At 37.7% G+C, this 21,806-nt stretch overlaps 1 protein-coding gene across 20 annotated transcripts in view; it reads left to right on the forward strand.

Moving 5' to 3' along the window:
- SORBS2 (sorbin and SH3 domain containing 2) overlaps positions 1–21,806 on the forward strand; it is a 160,556-nt gene that overhangs the window by 71,922 nt on the left and 66,828 nt on the right. For 10 of the 20 annotated variants that reach the window (XM_062575686.1, XM_062575691.1, XM_062575695.1 and 7 more), the window contains exons 1-4: positions 10,567–10,606; positions 13,769–13,795; positions 14,797–14,921; positions 15,899–16,519. In XM_062575686.1, the coding sequence (XP_062431670.1) occupies positions 10,582–10,606; positions 13,769–13,795; positions 14,797–14,921; positions 15,899–16,519 (798 nt within the window). In that variant the 5' untranslated portion in view covers positions 10,567–10,581. Of the gene's footprint in view, positions 1–4,543; positions 4,594–10,566; positions 10,607–13,768; positions 13,796–14,796; positions 14,922–15,898; positions 16,520–21,806 lie in introns of those variants that run through there. The other 10 variants (XM_062575704.1, XM_062575706.1, XM_062575700.1 and 7 more) reach the window with 3 other exon arrangements.

Consider the following 21,806-nt stretch of genomic DNA (forward strand, 5'->3'; position numbering starts at 1 on the left):
TTCACTTCTCAAACACAATTCTGAACGATATGGCGGGGAGAGGAGCTAAACATTAGGAACTCACTTTGCAATCCTGTGAGCACGTACCTGCACTAAAATCTAATGTTGAAAGTTTTGGCTTTTTTTTAAATAACATAGTGCAGTAGTGTCCTGTTCTGATGTCAGTTCTACATGGTTCTCCCTGCTTAACAATGAATATAAATAACTAGCATAAAAACAAAATTTTGATCTCATTTTTATACTACTTTTGGTGACAGGGCAAGGGGGTAAATAACATAACTTTGAATCTATTTTTAAAAAAATCATTATTCCATTAACTATTTAGTTGATCTCTGTCATCTTATGAATGTTGTGTTGAATACAAAAGGAAAATATTTAGTTGGTTCTAGTCAGTCAAACTTGCAATTTACCCTAGTGCCCAGCACCAAGAATGTTTGTAATAAACTACTGGTGAGTGTGTGTGTGTGCGGTAATAAATTTTGCCTTTAAGCTTCTTCCAAACTCTGACTATATTAAGTAGAGCAAGTCAAAAATGTTTTCAGACACAGTCAGTTTGGAAACTGATAGGATTTTTTGAAAGTGAAACAATAGGCCAAATGCTCTGATTCAAAGTTTGCCAAACAAGGTAACATACTACCTTGTTTCTCAACAGCCTTTCAGAAAAAACAGTTTAAGAAAGGAGGCAGCTAGTTTCCAGGATTTGCACATTGGGTTACCAACACAGCTAGCAAGGCTGCTATTTCAAAGGTGTTCAGACTCCTAGCCACAGAGCAGGAGCTGGAAAACTCCTGAAAATTATCCATGAGGTGGAGGATTTTGATCTGATATTTCTATATAGTATTGAGGAATTTTCAATGTTTTAATTTAGGAATTTAGCTGCCATGTTAATTGTCAGTGTTTCTGGATGTACTCCCCAAAAAATAAAATCTCCTCTTTTCCTTTACTCCCCCAGTTTTTTCCAGAATTATACATGAAAAATAATTCTAACTTCTGACAACCTCTAGCTATAGATGTTATGATTATCAACAATAATGAGCTTAGCGCTTTCCGTGAAGTGTGAGCAGATGATAGCATGTCACTGCTCTTTTAGGCCTTGATTCACAAGGTACTTGCTCACGTTTGTTTAGCTGGATGTTGGAGCTCTTACCTCAGGTCTCCAGGTGCTCTAAGGTCTCATCAGTAATGGAATTAAAGCTCTAGAAGTAGAGAAATGCAGCTTGCATTCATGAATATACCGGGGGTGGCACAAATTTTCGTGACTTCTCACTAACCCTTTTTATAGCTCCATATGAATGTGGAACAGAAGGGGTGACAGAATGGCTCCCTACAGTTACCCCACAGTTCAGGACTTTTAGGAACAGAAGAGGCAATTTCAACTAGCTATCACAGTCTCTTTTGAGAAAATAGAACTGGTGTCAGTGATGTTCCCACAAAGGTTTTCAGTGATCTCTTAGAGTGCCAAGTATTCCTGAGCTGAGGTGATCTCTTTGTGGTAAGAAATAGGGAGTTATCAAGGAATAACAGAGCAATACATCTTATGAATTTAGAGAAACTATACCAGTGGTGACTGCAGCTGTATTCAGCTGAACAGACCCATTTTTGCACATTAGTGCAATCATTTTTTTCCCACTCCATTACTTCTGCCAACTGAAGGCAGTTGTTGAAGCCCTGAAGATTACTCTAGATCTTCCTCTGTGAAAGCAGACATGCTACTGTAGTCAACAAACTCAGCGTTCCTTTCCCTCATCATTTAAGGTCAGGTATGAGCTTGGCAGAAAACCTGCCTGACCCAAATGAGAAGAGCAAGCTCTGATCTTGCAAACTGCTGGGTGCCAGGAGCACTTTGTGGCTGCACTGTAGTCATGGGCATTCCTTCCCCTGTGGTGTTAGCTACCTAAAGCCAGCTATCCTGTCTAGGCTGGTCACTAGATACTCTTTTTGGTCAGTAGAGACTTGCATGGAAAATCCATGTCACCTGTCTCAGGGATCTGTTTTAGAGCCATCTACAAAGTCATTCACACAGAACAGTTTTCAGGAAGTAGGCACAGAAGTACAAAGCAAATGGAATTTGTTTTTCTTTTCTTTCCCTCCCCCCAATTTCTTGAAGTAAGACTCTTGAAGGTTTCTTGAAATGCTGTTGAGTAAAATGCTTTCAGACATCTGACTGAGTTCACTGCATTTCTTTCTGTCCTACTGCTAGCGTCATTAAGTGTTTGAATACTACTGCAGTTCTTCGCCAGCATAGAATTTCAAACCATCTCAGATGAGCTCTGGCAGTTTGTTAAAATGCAAGGCTGCCTGTTTGGGTGGTTGCAATTGATATTGCCATATATATGTGCATGCTTTTCAGTTATGCAAGACTAATTTGTTCTTTTGCAAAACGAGATGAAGTATAAATGGTAGTGGCTTGTACGCAATCCCTCTCCGAGCATCAGCAATACAGTGTAAGCTGTCCAGATAGAACAGTTCCTGTGGAAAACAAAGTTGTACTAAAACCAAGTTTTGTCTGTTAAGCCTTGAGCAAGAATTAAGCACACTATGTAAGTATGTTGAGGCCACCTGCTAGAAATTATTTTGGCAGTGCAATGTTCCAAGCATTCTGTATGTGGCTCTTTTCTGGAAGTAAATGTAATGTATTTTGTAGCTTGTTTTTTTTTGGTATCATCAGTGATTCAGTTCCAAGCTAAAGGAAGGCTTGAAAATGGTGTGGGCTCTAGCAGCCTGAAAACATTCCAGAAAGAGGCGTTAAGAATAATTTGTAGCTGTTAAGCAAATTTAAAGATACAGTCAAAGAAAATTGATCAAAAACAAACAAAATAGAGTGCATTTGCTTTAAACAGTCTCTTGGAAATTCTCAAAGGTGATTTACTGGCAGCTACAGCATAAATATAATAAGACTTTATTTACCACCCCTTATCTATTTCCATAGCTCTTAGGTAAGAGTTTTTTTAACGTGGGTCCTTTTGGTCCCCAGACTGACTTTGAGTAACAGCAGAGTTCAGCTAATTACTTCCAGTTCAGGATTATAATTTATCACTAACCAGTATGGAAGTTTTCCAAGCAGCAGAGTATTGGGCCTGATTGTCAATAGGAGAAAATACAGTAATTCAGTTATAACTTCAGAGGTGTAGTCAGTCCAGGGTTGCTGTTGAGTTTTGCCGGAATTCTGCATTGGTATTTTATTCCTGTTTGTTTTAAACGTTAGTATCGTGAGTCTCCTGTTAGAAACAAGGTCCCTGTGTGTATGTTCCAACTTATTCCAACATAGTTGTGCAGTGTTATATTTTTTTAAAATGTTAAAATGGATTAAAGAAAAGCATTATTACTTCAAAAGTTCTAATTATCCATTTGTTTTATATTGTACTGGATGAGGGAACAGCGCAGGGAGAGAAAGACCTCTTTTTTACCCATCAGTTTTTTGGCCTTCAGTGTATCTACCCATTCACTAAGGCAAATTAGAGCAGCCAGTGCGTGTGTGACACGGCCAAGGGCTGCTAGTGTGCTGCACGCAGTCTGTGGCATTTTTACTAGTGGTAGTATTTGGAAACCTTTTGTGCGTATTTCATCCTTCCCTCCCACCTCCCTTTATGCGCCTGCAATAGCTCAAAGAGGCTGAACAGGAGAGAGATCAAAGAGTCTGATCCTAAGATAAAGCTGTAACGTAACCTGGCAGTGGAAGGGAAAATACTTTCCTAGTTTGTCCTGTGATACACCTCAGTAGGTTAGAGCAGCCTCTGGGTACAGGATGTCCTGCTTTCTCCGCGGTCGTAGCTTGTTTTGTTTTGTTGCTGTTTGCTTGTTTGTAAGTACTGTGTAGCGTTGGGATACCTAAGTAAAGAGATTCAAGTTATGTATGCTTTTTAGGTTAATGTAATTTTCATTTATTTTGATGCAAAATGTTACCCTTCAGAAAGCACAAAGAGGGATTTGGGAGCCGAGTGTGGTGACTTGATTCCTCACCTGTTAAGTCCATTGCAGCCTTCGAAATGGATCCCCGCGGGGCTGGAAGAGGCCCCGATTCCGGGCTTGGCAATAGCACGAGCAGCAGTCACAGTCTCAGGGTCTGCAGAAACACGTTAAACTGCTGGGTGAACATAACCATACGTCTTTCTTATAACCTGTGAAAAAAGCAAAAAGCTTTGATTGTTTGAAAAATGTTAGAGGCTTACTCCTTATATCTTTGTTTGCATAAAAGATGGATAAAGCCTATAAGCGGCCTTTAAAGATATTTCCAAATTCCTGTACCAAAGTTCATTCTAGTTCATAGTTTTAAGACAAAAAAACAAATCACTGCTTTTTAATCCCTGAGCAAATGTTCATAGCAGAGGTACTAAACACTTCAAAATAGAGTTGCTTATAATGGAAACGACAGCTCATTTTTAACTTTGGAGGGACAAGTGGTGCCAATTTAATTAAAGCTGTGTTAAAATAGGACTGTCGTTTGTATGACATCGATTCTCCACCCCTCTGAAAAATCCTGCTGCCATTTTGTACCCCGTACTCTTGTCTTGTGCAAATTAATAGATCGTTTTATTTTCTGCAGGAAATCTGAAGACTTTTATAGCAAATCCTCCAGGGTCAAAATGAATACAGGTATGCTGCTTCTGCGAGATTTTTATTTATTCTTATATACTGTTGAATAAGCCAGGAAGGTCCCAAATTTATGTGAATGTTCATGAACAGATTATACATAGTTTGGAGATAAAGTTAAATTAACCATTTTTTTTTTAGTTTGTCTGGTTACATGCTTTTGTGTACTCCATATATAAAATTTGCATACATGTTTTTATATGTATGAATATATATGGCTATATAAAATATACATGCATGTTTAGCTTTCTGTGTTTAAGCTATAAATTATGTGTGTAAGTTTTGTATGTGTATGGTTTACGTAAAAATATGTTGTGCGGTGATGTGAAAGCTATGGAAAAGTGATGTTAAAACATCAGATTTTCTTCAGAAAAAGCCCCTGTGCTTTGAAATACTTTATTTCTGTTCTCAACTGTAACTAAATTAAAGGGCGTGCAAGTACTGGCCTATGTTATTAGCTACATTTGCGTAACCAGAAGAGAATAACTGTTTAATATTTATGGCATTTGTAGTTTCACTCAGACTGCTGTGATAGGAGTATCATAGCATTGATCAAATGAGGTCCTGTACACTACAGAAAGCCATCAAAACGGTCTGTGACAATGTACTAGTACTTGATCCTGAATCGCTGAAGTCAGTAAGCAGCGCAGCTGGCCGTGCTGGAAGTGGGAAGAGGCCTTTGGAGAGCAGCCTGGTTCACGGCTAGTGCCAATTCACAGTTAGAGTCAACTCCTCCTGCTTCATAGGAGAACTGTCCAGTTTGCAGGTTAACTGTGGCACACGAAGAGAAATACACACACTCTCCAAGCTAATAGACTTTATTACGGACCCGAGTGCTGCACCTGTAGGGCCGTTGCTGCTTCCATGACAACTTGAAAAAAGCAAAATATATTTTGCAGGGCCTGAACTAGCTGTGAAGCCAGTTCTGGCGCTTCAGCAGCGCGCTCTCAATCCCTGGAGTCAGGTCTCCCATGGAAGAGTTTGCTATTTTATACACTTCTGCGTTAATTAGGCTTCCCAGCTTCCCATCATCTCAGATAATGGCCGTAATTCAGGAGGACCAGGATCTCATACAGATTTCTTATGCTAAGTTAAAATACGTATTTACTCATTTGAAACTACTGCATTTGTAAATACAACGGTAAGCAGGATAAACAAGGTGTCTTAGTTGAGTCTGGCTTTTTTCCCCCACAGTTTTGGTGGTTCTCGTCTCTCACAGACACTAACTGGGGTAGTGGGGAAGGAGCTGCACAAAGTTTTGATAGGGATTACATTTACTGAAATACTATTCAAAATGAGCTCTGTTGTATTTTTAGCGAAGACTTCTTTCATCAACATGTCAGTCTGGGTAATTAAGGTAGTAGTGAAAAACTCCTTACTTAGTAGAACTGTAATTTCAGAAGTAACTCAGCAAATCATCACACATTTAACTATAATTAGATTGTGCATTGCAATCTTATGAGTGAGTTAAAATATGATAGATGTCATTTTATCGCTTGTACTTTGAAAAAATGCAGATTCAGCGTCAGCGATTTAAATTACCAGTTTGTATTACTGGAGCTCTGAGGCATGATTTTATTGTTCCACATTGCACTGAGATTTCTCATGTGAGGTAGAAATACTCAAGAGAAGTAGACACAAGTTTTAAGTCAACCATGTGTCTGAATGACTGACTCTTCTGATCACACAAGAGACTTGAAAACCCAGCCAAAGACCTGAACACACCTATAATGTTCTACAGTTACCAAAAGATACCATGACTGTAAGCTGAATTTGAAGCTACTGTGCACATACACATCCAAAACCACTGTTTTCTTCTTGTATACGCTTGATACTGACATGCCAGCAATGCTAAAAGCAGGTATTGACCAAAAAAAGCGGTATTTCATATCAGTTCTATTGATGTAGATTGCTTCCTCCAGGAAGCAGAGCATAGAGTGAACATCTTGCACCTATCTGTTGTCTAAGTATCAATTTACTAAGGAAGAATACGACTTAAATGAAAGCTGATTTGCATGTTGTTTGGTCTAGTTGGTTCTTATCTTTTTCTACAATGTGTTGGTTTTGGACATAAAATGAATGTAGCAGTCCTTTCAAATCTGGGGATATTTTGCGGCTTTATAATAGGAATTGGATTTTATCAGATTTTATTGATTTGGCAGGTGTGTTACAGTTAAATGAGTACTCTAGTTTAATGCCAGTATCAGTTGAAGGGGCAAAGCTAGTAGACTGGTGCATATGGAGATTTAAAAAGAAAATGTAAGTAAGTCTACTGCTTAGAGAGGGCTCTTCTAATCCAGTGTTCCTTGTGGCTGCAGACTTGGCAGTCTGTCTCAGCCAGCCCTGCGGAAGATATTTTTGTCTACAGAGAAATGTTTTGAAGAGCTTTGGTTTTCATTACTCTACCATATATGGGAGGGATTTTTTAGCATTTGATGTTAATTTTGTACTACATGTTAGGAAGGAAAATTCAACAGCTGAAGGCCCCTAAACATGTTTGCAAAAGCAGGGAAATAGACATAAGCTACAGGGGTGGTTTTCAGAAGTACCAAAGGCACTTTGGCTCATAGTTCCTTTTGGTGTTCAAATTGTGTCACAATTTAAAAATAGTAGCCTAATAGCACATGTGCCTTTCTAAACCCAGCCTAAGCAGCCATTAGCAGAAGAATATTTGGAAATATAAGGCTTTTCATCTGCAAATCTTCAAGCGCTTTGCCTGTTTCATGAGCATCATTATCATCATGAGACATTTTCAGAAACTAAGTCAAAAAAAAGTTGAGCTGTCTGTGAAGTTCACTTGAGATTACAGCCTGGGGTAAATGTGCTTAATGCTCATATTATATATATGCATGCAAAGCTGATGTTGGGTATGAAGTACCTGCACTGAGGAATAATAAATAGATATAAGCTAATATGCAAAACCAGATTCTTAGTGTCAATCCATAAATATATTTGGCCAGAGTTTCACCCTGATAGTGCCTGATAAATGCATCTAATTTTTAAATGATTAAACAAGTGAGCTCTTTGCAGCAAATGAAGCACATAAAGAGCAACCAAGGATGAAAAGATATGCAGTTCGGGGAGGCTGTAGTTATTTTATGTTTGTTAAAATTATTAATGTAAGTCATCAGAGGGACTAATCTGTTATATTTTGTCTGGGAGACTAGAATAGAAATTGTTGGGTCCCTGCACCGTGCCTGAATTGATTGTGAAGTCATTTTTAGATCACCATAGCAAATTATATGGGCTTGATTAGTCAAGCCTTCTCCTACCAAAAAAAAATGTTTTAAAATCATTATTTATTGTAATTTAGCAGCATCAAGTAACAGAGTAATATTAGGTTCCCCTACGTAGTCAGAATGCAAATTGTCAGTAGGATAGAATCTCCTTAGTCTAAAGACCCTGGAATTCGAAATCATGGTGCAGGCAAAAGGGGAGAATGATACCGTTCACAAGTACAGCAGACAGAATAATCATCAGCAAACATTTTGTTCGGGTACTGTTTTCCTTTTCTTTTAACTGTAAGAGCCTATTTAAAAGGTTCCTACCCACTGATTGCTCATTCTTACCTCTTCACAGAAGGTCACCGTCCTGTCATCTGTGCCAATTCTGCAGTTTATGCTACTGGCTTAACTGACACTCTGAAATAGTGTTTTGTTTTGTTTTTTTTTTTTTTAAAAAAAAAAAAAAAAAAAAAAAGCTTCCTAAAATAAATTGGTGGTTTGAATTGCCTCCATTCTGATTTGGAGCAGGACTTGACCAATAATCGAGCCTGTACGAGCACAGAGAAGGAATCTTCTAGGAATCTCTGTGCCGCTGCCTGCAAAGACTGGTTGAGGAGAGACACAGCTCACTTAGGGTGATGCTGTCTGTAGTGGGAGCAGCTGTTGGAATTGTGGATTTGGGTGGAAGGAGTTTAAGCACTTTCAAGCGCTTGTGGAGCATAACAAAATGAATGAAGGAGGAAGGAGACAGGCTGAATAGAGGCGACTGTAGGAGGGGAGTCAGCAAATGGAGAGGAGCCAACAGTGAACTAGTGAAAGGAAGAGAGCATCCAGAGCAAAACCCTGGAGAGTGGTCTGATACATATGCAAATTTGCACATACTCCTAGCTGTGGCGCAAGCTGACACCACCTACTTATCTTTTCCTGTCAGCAGATGTTTATTTTATGCTGGCACTTGGCTCCTTTCTGTTATTTCACTACAGGTGAATTTGCTCCATTGATCTAGCATTCAGGAAAGGGAATTTGTACTTATATGCTCTTTGCTTTGCAAGGCGATGTCAGAAAGATATGTCCCCTGGCAATTCTTACCTCCCCTTTCTCCCTTTCGCTTTTGCAATACCTGCTAAGTGTGCTTATTTGTCTTTCCTGGTTTGATTGGAGTATATAGGGTTTGCAAAAGGGTATGTATCATAGTAGGTCCTGGTTTGTGCCAGATGTGCATTTTAGGCAGCTGTTTTGATTGTGAATTATTGCCCAGCTTCATATTCTGAATCATTTAAGGTTTGCATGCAATAACAGATCTCAAAACAATGCCTAGGAATACATTACTCTCATCTCTGAATAATTCATTATCTATAACAAGAGATGTAAAAAGGATAGAGGATGTGGACAGGGGTGTGTGTGTGCGCACATCGGCATGCACATATGCACATGTACCACTTTTTAAAAAATATTTCCAAGCATTTTAGATGGATTAAAGTCTTGCAAATCCTCATTTGCTCATAGAATAACAGTTGTGCAATACTAATGGTTTGTAGTTTCAAAATAAAATGCAAAGATAATCTTTAATTTGGCCTCTCTTTCTGTCTTCAGCATTAGTATTAAGCCTGACCTGAACAAAGATCGGAAGGCAGAGTCCAGATGCATAAATACTTGCACACAAGCACATTTGTATTTTGCTAGATGTTTTGCACAACTATGTATGGTGTATTTTTGCAGTTACGTCTCAATTCAGTGCTAGTTCACTCCCTTTCATTATCATTTGTTCAGATTGTTAGTGAGAATGCTAATGCAGGTACAGGCTTGTGTATGGGCTTCAATATACAGGAGTAAGTGTTCTATGCATATACATACACAGTCAATTGTAATGTCTGTTTTTGCTCCTGTATGAGGCCATGCTGAACACTTTGCTAGATAATGGGTCTACTAAGTATAAAACTCTCTGACTCAATTATTTACATCAGAAATTAATTCCTTAAATCAGAATTAAAATAGAATTTCTTAAAGTTCTAATGAGGGAATATTTGTATCGGGTTCATTCTTCTTTTACAAGATGTGTTCATAAGGTGCACCTGATTTTGGATGAACATTAGCAACACTTTTTTGTTTTCCTGCCATGATTCTCTACTTACTAGTCCCTTCCTCCCACCTCAGTTTCTCTATTCTGAAATTCAGGAAAACAGTTCTAGAAAAATGCAGATAAAGTAATACTTTATTTGACTGAAATACATGACAATATAACAAAATTGTGTGTCTAGTAGCTTGTATTAATCAAATAAAATATGCTGTTCAAGTCTGGAAATATTTGTGTAAGAAGGAAAACTTAGTATCAATAAATCATCAAATCTCTGCTGCATTATGTCAGTAGAGGGAAAAATAAAGGAATGGAACATGTGGCTTTAATTACTACTACTAGACTATATTTATGTAAGCAAAATGAAACAAATACACAGATTTGGTAACAGTTGCCTTTGTTTCACATGTTCCATACCAGTAATTAAGTAAGTAAGTAAGTAAGTAAAGTATAGCTTTAGTGTATTACTAGCAGAAGTCACTTGGCCTTTGCCTCGAGACTAAGAATTGGCAGTGATTTTAGAACTGCTCACACTTAGGGCAATGACTCAGATATTTGTCAACATGAACAACTACTTAATGCACATCCCACAGGAACTGTGGCCATGCGCCCTGCTTTTTCAGGGGAATATTGGAATGAACAAGAGATCCCAGGAGCTGACTCCTCTCAGAGATGTGGATTAAATGTGTCCCTATGGCTCAGATTACTGCTATGATAGGTAATGCTTTCCACTAACAGATCTCCCTTAAGCATAATTTTATAAAACTTCATGTTCCTAAAACTGTGTTCTATAGGACACATCCAAAAACTGTAAGGACCTTTATGATGGTTGCGGTTCTCCTTGACTTAAGTGGTGGCTTACGTGAAATCTCAGTACTACTGAGTATGAAAATTAAAATTATGATTCTTACATTGAACACCAGAAAAATATTCTAGTTAAATAGACTCGGGGAGAATATTACCATGCTTTTGTAATTATGGCAGTGTTGCTAAAAAGCTAAATTGTGGGAAAGCTACCTGCTGATAATAGCAAAGACAAAGTGCCATTAAAGACAGCATGTCAGCTCCAAGTGGAAGAGGAGTGCAGAGTGAAGAAAGCAGAGAGACATGCAAGCCCCAGGTGCTGTGGAGGAAGATTCTGTATGTTCCGTGTTGTTCGCTGTGATTTTAGATTTTGATTTCTAATTATTCTCTCAGGATATTGTTGGGTTCCAGCTATACATGTGTTTATTTTCCATTAGATAAAAAAGAGGGAGAAAAAGGGTGTTCCACCAAACCAAAAGAGCGCATGCCATTCGTAGCACTTTTGTTCCTTGAGTTTAAGGGTGCAAGGAAAGGCACAGAAGCACTCTGTCAGCCAGTAAAACATAAGCTTAATTTATGAATGGTGTCTTTCTAATGCATACAGCGAAGTGATTTGCAGATTACTGATTAATATCACTCTGGAACGTTTAATCCTTCATCTTGATTAATTGTTTGTTCTGAGTAATTAGCTACAAATAGCCAGTCTTGCAGGCACCAGAATGTATGTATTTTCTCAGTGGATTAAGCATCAAACATTTGCTTTCCTTACTTATTTTCTGTGGGATTTATTGCATTTAAAGCTTGTGAAAGGTTATTCTGCTAATCTGTGAATTTTGCAGATTGACGTGCACCTGCAGCAGTTCCCTAGCTGCATGTTTATTTTCATGTCTGTTTGGCCTATCTCACACTGTGTGATACGTTGCATGTGCTTGCTCCTTTGTCCGGGGCTGGTGTTTGTGTTGTTTTGTGCTTCCAGATAGCGGTGGGTGTGCTCGCAAACGTGCTGCCATGTCTGTCACGTTAACAGCTGTGAAGAGAGTTCAAAGTTCTCCAAACCTGCTGGCTTCAGGTATAACAACTAACCAGCGATATACTACTCCTGAATGGCTTTCTGTACCGTTATGTACTTCTGCAATATTACTCTGCAAGGAGGAGAAGGGTAACCAGATTTTCTGTTCTGCTGACAGGTCTGTTACTTAGTTCTCCGATGCTCTTGTTTTCTCTCTGGCTGCACCAATCTGAACACTAAATGTTCACTCCAAACAAGTACAATATGGGAAGAGGAATGAGTCAGAAAATGGTTGCAAAATAAAGTCTAGATCTTTTCAAGTATATGAGTAATCCACAGGAATAAAAATTCTGTTGGAATTTATGGAACAAATTTGGTTGCTACTCTAAGGACAGTAGAAGTGTCATTGGGATTAGTGTATATAAACTTTAGAAAACATGAGATTTTTGTTTCATAGCAACTCTTGTCACAGGTTTTTTATCATTTTAGCATATGGTGCAAGCCTGTTAGTGTCTTGGGGTTTTTTGCATTTAAAGGGAGCGATGACTAGTGCTATTATGACTAGTATCTGAGTGGATTAGATTAGTTCTCCTTTAAAATGATTTTAAGCTTGTTTAGAAATGTTGTAATTTTAGATTCTTTTAATAATATTATATTAAGAAATCTTAAAAAGCACAAATCTATCCTATATGGGTAGTCAGACAAGTTCTGTCTTTTGCTTTGGACTGGCAGAGAAAACCTGCGAATTGCATTCTGGTGGGGGACCCCGAGAAAATCTGTAGGCATCCTTCTTGGTTTGAATTAAGTCTTTCCAGCTGACCTTAAAGGAATGGTATTTTTCTGATACTAAAATGGCAATAAATCACAGCATTTACTATAAAAACCAGCAAATATTGGCTGCCAGAGATAACACACTAACCTTCTGTAGAAATTAATCGTGCAATAAACACTGGCTATCTACAGCATAATATTCTAAGGCATATTTAGGTAACAGAAGGAACACTGAACTCCTATATGTTATACAGTCTTTTTCAAGCTGTGTAATCCAAAGAAATTTGCTGGGAAGAGGGGATTTGTCTTCATTTGGAAAGTCGGACGTTTTGAGACTGTGAAAGTACTGTTTCACAAGATTAATTTTTACAGTTGCAATTATACCAGTGCCTTTAAAAGGGTTTCTGAAATATGTTTGGCTGTAATACACAGTAAACTGAGTGATGATGCACTTGCAAGATATGCTTCTATGAATACTTCTGTATAGGCAGCTGGAGATGGGGGAGAGGAGGAATATAGATTTTTTTCTTTTTTATTTTCTTTCTTTCTTTTTTTCCCCCTCCCATTTCACCATTGCAAAGTCTCAGAGATACTCTTTGGTTTCATAGGTAGATTATTTTGGTAACCATAGCTACTGCAGTCTGTAAAAATACAGATACATATATACAGATAAAATACAGATACATACATATATAAACAAAATATATGTGTATATACACATGTGTATATATATATAGGTGTGTGTATATGTATACACACACACATACATACATATATATATATATATATATATATGTAGGTATCTAATTCCTAGTGGGGTTCCTGTAACCCACCTAATTTTTAATTAGCCCACAACTCACAATGATTACTTATGTTTAGATCAATGGTTTAATTATTTTTTTAAAAAAATACAAAAAACAAAGATATACTTGATGATTTACAGATGTTTTCCAGTTTTCCCAATGTTATATTAACATGTGCACTAGATCACAGTGATGAAATTAGATTTGATACTTTATCTGCAGAGTCATGGCAAAAGAACAGTAAATAGAAGTAAGCATGTCTCCTCACTCAGATCACTGAATATTGAGTCAAATTGTTTTCCTGTTGTAAATATCTGTTATAGAAATGGCCCTGTGAACTTAGCTCCATGTTAAGACACCACAAAGTATTCATGAGCAAGGAACTCAGAACTAGATGCAAGGTGCAGTTCCATGATTAAGAGTGTTGTTTGTCATCCTTTTCATCAATGTTTCTATTTCTAACACAAATTAATATTGGATGTTTCTCTTTTAGGGTCTGAATCTCAGTCTCCAGATTCAGGTAAGTAAAGCACTGTTCTTTATGCATCCATGTAATACCAATGTAATTGCTTTGTAAGTGGATGAATTATAATAATCTTTTATTTATTCGATTCCATTCCTCCATGTATGTACACTCTTTAAGGAAAGTGTCATTAAATTTGTAATAGTAATTACAGATAGTTAAGACCTCAAATTCAGGTGTTATTTGAGAAGCAGCATTTTGTGTGATGCAGTAGCATTTTGTCAGAAAGTAAGTTTTATAAGATACCAAGTGCTGATTTGCCACCTTTACCTTCAGTGGTACTTACTATTTCGTATTTAGTCTCTTGCCTAGGCGTTTGTGTTGTACCCACCCCACTGAGCAGCCTGCTCACATATGTGTCTCTTTTCTCACCATCTTTCAATATTTTGTCTTCACATCTGTAACTTGGCTGAGGCAGGATGGTATCTTCCTCTATATATTTGAAGAATGTCTTGAGGTCTCTTCAGCTTAAATGATAAAGAGAAAATATAGTTGGTTGGCTGGGAAATGGAAGTGTCACTCAGATTTGGAAATAGGACACAACATTTTTGGAACAATTAATCAGGTATTGTCATGAAATCACCATGACCAGATACCTCTACATGAGCTGGGATACTTTTCAAAATCTATGACACAGCTGTGAAATTGAAGAATTCATCTGTGAAAGTTTCTTAGCCTGCGTTATTACAAGGGCTGAAACAACAAAATTTCAAAATGACCTTAAGGCTTAAAATTCATTTATGTGTGAGTGCTGTGGAGAGAATTAAAACTGCTGCTAATAGCCTTGGCAATCCTTGAGTTTTCTTAATTTAAAAAATAAAAGTGGCAGTGTTAAGCTTTTTCTCATAACTTCTTTGATGATATCAGCAGCAATGTTGGTTGTGTAATAGCCAAACATTTCCATGGTTTGTTTAATAGCTACATTTCTTTTGATGATAGCATTATATAGATCTACTAATCAAAAAAATTGGCCTGATTCTTTTTTTCCTCACAAAAAGCTTGGAGATCATATAATGATGGAAGTAGAGAGACACTGAATGGAGACACTAGCAGTTCATCTCTTACAGCAAAAGGCTTTAGGAGTGTGCGGCCAAACCTGCAGGATAAAAAATCACCAACTCAGGTAATCTGAACACTCCAAGTTTCATGCTTTGGTATTTTGTGGGGGGGTTAATTTGGGGAAATAGCGTGTGCAGGTGGGATACCCCTATAGAACATCATCCTGATATCTTCCAGACAGTGCAAGTCACCTGTGGATGTGGGTTGTTAAGAACTGTTTTACTGCACAGATAAATTATAATCTCCCAGGGTTTATGTCTGGAGGTTAATTAAGACAAATTGCTTTCAAAGAATGAGAGAGACTTCTCAAGAAAGTAGGTCGTACACAAATAAAGCCTTTTAGGAGTGTTCCAAGACATCAAAGAGTATTTATTAATATTTTGTACTCCAGGGAAGTGTATCTGTCATCAAAATAACATCTGAGGAAAAAGATTTACTAATTCAAAGGTAGATAATGTTTCTGCCTATTTTGCAGAATGATACAATTAGAGCACGCTAAAAAAATTTAACTTGGAAGCATACTTATCAGTCCAAAAAAGATTAACATTTCAATGTTAATACTCCTTCTATTACTGTTTTAATTCAAAAATTTTAAAAGGCTGTGTGTGTATATGTGTGAGATGTGAATAATAGTTTGTCACTTGACACTGTGGAGAAATTTTAGAAATGATTTACACATCTGAACAATTTCACAGAAAGAATTCTCATTTAGTAATAACTGCTTAGGAAAAAAAAAAAAAAAAAAAAAAAAGACAAGACCAGACCACTGTGGACTCCTTTCTGATCCCAGGTCACTCTTTCTGTGAGCAAGTGCAATGTTTGATTTTCTAAACACCAGCTGTATGACTCTGTACACCAGAAAGTGTCAGGAACTGGAGCAATTTGATTTTCCATTGAATTGAGCAATGTTGAGATGAGATCTTAGTTTCTTTTTTTGAAGATGAAAGTCAATCTTGAGTTATATTTCCTGCTAACATTTACTTTCTTTCTGTTTCTTCTTCAATGTTATTTTGCTGTGTGTGGATGCTTTTGGCAAATAAGGCACCTCTGCCACCCCCTAGAAAAGAAAGTTTTCAGAGAGCAAGAGTAACTAATCACAAAAAGGACAGAATTAATCTCCAGGCAGTAACAACCGGGCTGACTAAACACCTCCCCCCAGATACTGCCTACTGTACTAACGAAGAGTCTGTCCAGAAGACAATGTCTTCTCCAACATCTAACACAAGCGTGTCCTATGTGCAAAAAATCACTAAACCACTGGCCTCAGTCTCCAGTGCAGGCACGAGCACAGTAGCTGGCATTAGTGCTCCTCTCTATCAAGGCCATAGACAACAGTCTCAAAAGCGTAGGATATCTACCCTGAAATTAACCCGGACACAAGACTCAGCAAGTAGCATTCATTGTAATACACAGCAACAGCTCAAGCCTGTTGAAGTGCCGATATTTCCACAAAGGCCTGTTTCACCTGCCTGTAACCCTGTGCCTGAGATACACACAGCATCTCTTTCCATTCAGATAGCTCCCATCCCTGACAATAAAGCAGAGCCTGAAATCCAAGAACATCCACCTAGTATTTCTCCAGACACTTCAAAGATGCCTTCAAAGGATTTGGGACAAAAGTCTACAGTTCTTCTTTCTGCACAGGATGCAGAATGCCATGTGGTATATTTCACTTTTCCATCTTTTATTTTAGATCATTCATGAATCATTTAACTCTGTTTAGTTATACTTACATGATCAAAGTTAGACCTTGTGTTTTCTGGGTAAAACTACCTGTTGTATGGATCAAAACAGAACTGAACAAAACCTGAAGTTTTTGGAAGGAAACTGCTCAAAAAAGAAAAAAAAAAAAAAAAAAAAGATTTCAGCGCAGCTGAGCATTAGTAAACCTGCTTGTTCCTCTGTGAGCACTTAATGGAGTGCAGATGCACAATAGGAGATTTGTGAGTTGTAGGTGATGCATCTGTTTGCAGGCCCTCTAGAAGGACCACTCATTTAGAGGCATTGTGCTGCCATAGGTGCTGGAGGGATCACATATACATAGAAAAGGGTTGGGTTTTTTGTTTGTTTTTTTCCCCCCACAAATGCAGCTCTACCAATTTGCTAGGCCCACCAAAAAAAAATTTCTGAGTCAGTTCTGTGCATTTAGCAAGGCAAGTCACCACCATCTGATTTATGCCCTGTGTGATAGCCCATTATAAAGAAATAGGTAGGGTAAAATCTTGAGTTGACCACCTCAAGCATCACATTTTATCTTCTGTGTCTCTGTGTACCCTGTAGGGCACATACCCTATACCTGTAGTGGTGAAAATGCTTTCTTAAGCATGCTGATCTGATCTAGGAGAAATGAAAGTACCAATCACACACATAAAAAGATGCCAAAGGTCTCTCAGAAGGGACTGTATATTTTGTGTTTTAAGAGATGCTGTCAAGTATCATAGCAAATAACTTGTGTGTGCATGTTGGATAATCTTGGTCTATTTAAAAAAAATACCTGAGAGGCCAAGATTTTTGTCTGACACACATTTTGCTGCACATAAGTGATAAAAATTGCAGGAAAGTGCTTCTGCAGTTCTTATATACTGTTATTTATTACTTAAAAGACATAAGTTCATAAAACATTTCTGAGACCTCCAGGGGTATATTGGAAACAAAAGTTTAAAACTCTCATCAAATCTGACTTAGAGATAAGTTTCTGTTTAAAACCTGTGGACCATTTGACAGACAGCATCCCCTTTTATCGTTTGCATGTTCTTGGTTCTGTTCCTCTCAAAGGAACTAGGTCCTATGGAGAGAAGAGATAGTAACATTTTTGATGAGCAGTTGTTGAACATGTTCAAAGTGAAAAAAGTTCCAGACGTTGCTGATCATGGTAGAGTAGAGTCAGATGAGAGATTGCAGTGTGAACCAGGGAGCAGATAGCTAGGTCTTAGAGGGGATGGAGGGAGCTTCCTGGGGACCAGAAGAGTCTGAGTAGGGAAAATTGCCCATTAGAAAGTTACTGAATTAGATAAAATAAGCCTGGAAGAAATGACCACCCTATGAGTACATGCAGGGCAAGAGAAGAGCTCTAAATAAATTTTGTCATTTCTACTCTGCCTTACCTAGCCATTTTAAATTTTTCTATTTACAAGAGAAATAATCTAGTTTATATCCCAAAATGGCAGCTTATCTGCATTTGAAAGCCCTTGGAGGTGGGGATTGCTATAGGTCTAGGCATACCTGCCTCAAAGCTTTGTGTGGGTCAGGTCCCATCACAGCCTACTTGTGTCCATCTAATTCCACTGAAATCAGGGGATCTATCTTGAAGTACGTATGGCACCAGCTTGCAAACCAAAATCCCCAGGACAGTCCACATTTGTTGGTAGTAGTAACACATTACAGATACACAGTCCACAGGTACAGTTGTTATACAGTTGTTACCATTGACAGACTGTAGTTCTTTGAGTGTCATATTCAACCAGATCTTTACTCTAGAATGCACAAGCATCTGCATTAGTAGCAGAATATCGTAACAAGTTTTAATAAGCTTCCCAAAAAATTAAACTCCTCTAAAATTAAAAATTTAAGCAGAACAAAATTCTATGAAATTATATGGCAACAATGTACAATGCTCCTTTTGAATTCACCCCGTTAAGTAACGGGAGCAAATAATTAGTCACATTTGTGCTTCTCAAGATCAAAGATAAAAGTCCCATCATAAACTCTTCTATTATTATTGCATGAAGTTTAGAACTTTTTGAGAAAAATAAGTTGCTTTATCCTTGAGAAGAGGCAGTTCACTACTCAGCAAATTTTGTCAAAAGCGACAAGTCAGTCCAAGTGAAAGCCACAGTGAAGAAATAACATTAGAAACAGAAATGAAGGCTGAGCAAAAGCTTTTTTGGTGGATGGGATAGCAAATTGCAAAGATTATAGGAGGCACCTTTAAAAACATTTTAAATATGGACATTGAAAGATGCCATCAGACAGTAGAACAGTCATAAATGTGGCTAATACAAGTTACAGCTTTATGTATTTTCACTTTAATAGTAGTTCAGTCTGTTCACAGTGTGATGCACCATATGTGCTCTGATAGATCAGTCTCTGAAACAGAAAGTCCTTGTATAACAACTTGAAAATACTAGAGAAAACTCCTTTTTATATCCAAAATAATATTTATTCAAACTCTAAATGACCAATAATAACTTATTTTCTAGCTACTTTTTCTTGGAAATTTAAAGGACAAATTTTGCTTTTATAATTTTAGGATGTCTTCTAGTTTTACAACAACATGACAGAAAAGTCAGAAAAAAGTAGTAGCTGTGCTGGTCTGACAGTTCATTTTTCAATTTATTTTTCTGCTTTCTCCCTGGTTTCACTGTGTGGGGAGAAAGGTTGGAATTATGTCACCTGCAGTTCTTTGAATAAAGTGATAAAAAATTGAGCTGATTACAGGGATCGTTTGGAACATAGTCAGCTTTTCAAGCCATATCCATTTGTTGATCTCTTGCCTACAAAATTCAGCTGACACATTCTCCCTAACATTGATGGTTGAAAATATTTCTAAACCTGAGTATGAGGAGGTATATCTGGCAGCACAGTCAAGCAATGGAACTAGTGGGTTTTGCTAGTTCTGTATTGAAATATTATACGTAAAACTAGAGCGCAAGGCAACACAAGAAGTGTTGTAAACTTCTGTATCAGGTGAGATCCCAAAGCCAAGATGCTTTGGGCTACTCTCAGGAATAGAGGAAATATGGGAGGGAAAAAGAGAGAGAGAGAGAGAGAGAGAGAGAGAGCCAATACGGTCCCGCATGGCCCAGGAAGTTCATGCAGAACAACTTTGTGCTGTTCTGGAATGCATCTTGTCATGTTTGCGCTCTTGTTTGCACTTCATTTCAGAGCTCATCTGCAGGAACCTTAGGAGCACGCACAAGTGTGGTATGACTCACTGAGTGACATTTTGTAAACACTCCTACTCAGAAGGGTTAAACCTCTTGAAGGCATATATAAAAAGAAGCATTCAAGTTACTTAATATTAGGCTTTTACATTGCTGCTGTCCTGAGAGATGCTCTGTACCACACTGCAAGCACAGGGGAAATATTCAAATCTATATGAACAGAGAAATTAGTATTTCTTAATATGAGACTGGAGATAAAATTTATTGTCCAAATCTCTTACAAACAAAAGTTCTAAACTGATGAAGAATTCTGAGCTGCATCTTTTGAAATAAACACTTGTCGTTTTTATCCTTCATTTTGTTTCTGGGTTCTTGTTCTGGATGCCGCTCTCTAAAACTGAGGCTGCAAAACCTTCCTGGAATTCCGTAGATGAGTGAACACTTGGCTTCGTGCTGCGGTCATGGAGGAGCAAAAGCTATTGTGCTGGATGTTTATCGAAGTGTTTCTTTTGCCAGCCTTATAGTTGGAGATGCATCAATCTAGAAAAATGATCCTGGAATTCAAAAAACTGTTTCTAAAAAGATTTATGTAATTACTGTTTATTATGTATTGACAAGGTACTGAGTGATGCAGAAAGCGGAGGAGACAGGTTTTAACATTTTGAAGACAGGCAGCAAGCCAAGAAAATTGAGCACATAATCCTCATTTTAGTTTCTGTGTCACTGGTGTGGTTTGCATGAGTGCTGAACACCCTCTCTATATTGAATTTAGAATATGAGGGCTAGTTAGTAAAAATGAACATAGAAATATAACTTGCAGCATCAGTTTGGAAATTTTGACATCAGCTTACAACAGTGAAAAATACGAGGTATTTTTACCCATTTGTGTAAGCGTATGGGTGTAATTTGAATGTTGTCTACTAAACTTTGCTTATGTATTAACAAAATGAATTTATTCACTTATCTTTGAATCTCTTCGTGTGTCTTGACTGTTGAAGCAAGGCCAGCACTTTGGTGTTATTTGTAACCTTGCACCACTCCACAAATCTTACATTAAAATGATAGGTGACCAGTTTCAAAAACGATACTAGGGTTAGCTGTCTAGTTCATGTGAATTGGGTGGAAGTTGTGTGCTTCAGGCCTGACATTTCACAAATCTGAAGAAGGTAGCATTTCTAAGGAACAGCAAAAAGGTTTGCCTGAGATCTTCAATTCGTTCAGACTATGTTGATACTTCTCTCTCTCAAGTGTCAGTAGTGCAACTTCATCTATCAGCTCCACAGCTGAAGATAATTATGCAATTTAAGGGGTTTTTTTTGTCATTCTAATTGGTGAAATCCTTGTTTGGCAGTTAATCCACCTGACTTCTGCTAGCATTTCTTGGACTATGGCAACAGCAAACCTAATCTGAAGCACACAGAATAGAACCAGTATTTAAAGATATTTTTTGAATGCATTCAGCCTGGTCCTTCACAATGATGAAAAATGTGGATTAGTAGCAGCTAGATGTTCCTGTTATTTAGAGTTTACCAACCCTCAAGTTGAGAGAGATCCTTTTCTTTCTTTTTTTTTTAATGGTTGAATCTATTTTCAAAAATGTTGTTTTCAGGCACCATTTCAAACACTCACGTTACCACAGGGTAAAGGCTACACCAGCCAGAATATTAAAGTTTTACTTTACAAAGCTCTGTAACTTCATGTTGGGAATCAGTAACTAGAATTGCTGCATTCCTTCTACCCACATTGTAAGGATGATAACATTATGTTCTTTTTTACGAATTGGCTTGGTGAAATCAGCTACTAATTTGCCAAACGCAATGCATTTAATTCTTTGGGAATCCAATTTCATTTACTCTCTGGATGCACCCTGAATATCCTTTCCTGTATTGGCTGTCCCTCCTTTTCTCAAGTAATCTCGGTTTGAATCCAGAAGGCTTGTTTGTTTTCTCCAAGTTACCTGTTATCATAACAATTTAGGGATTGATTTAGATATTTTGGCTCAGACAGATCTAACTACTCCTATGGCTGCTGAGAGGATATCTTGTCTCGAGGACTTCTGCGCTTCA

This window comes from Rhea pennata, chromosome 4 (assembly GCF_028389875.1).
Source record: "Rhea pennata isolate bPtePen1 chromosome 4, bPtePen1.pri, whole genome shotgun sequence".
Taxonomy (NCBI): Eukaryota; Metazoa; Chordata; class Aves; order Rheiformes; family Rheidae; genus Rhea; species Rhea pennata.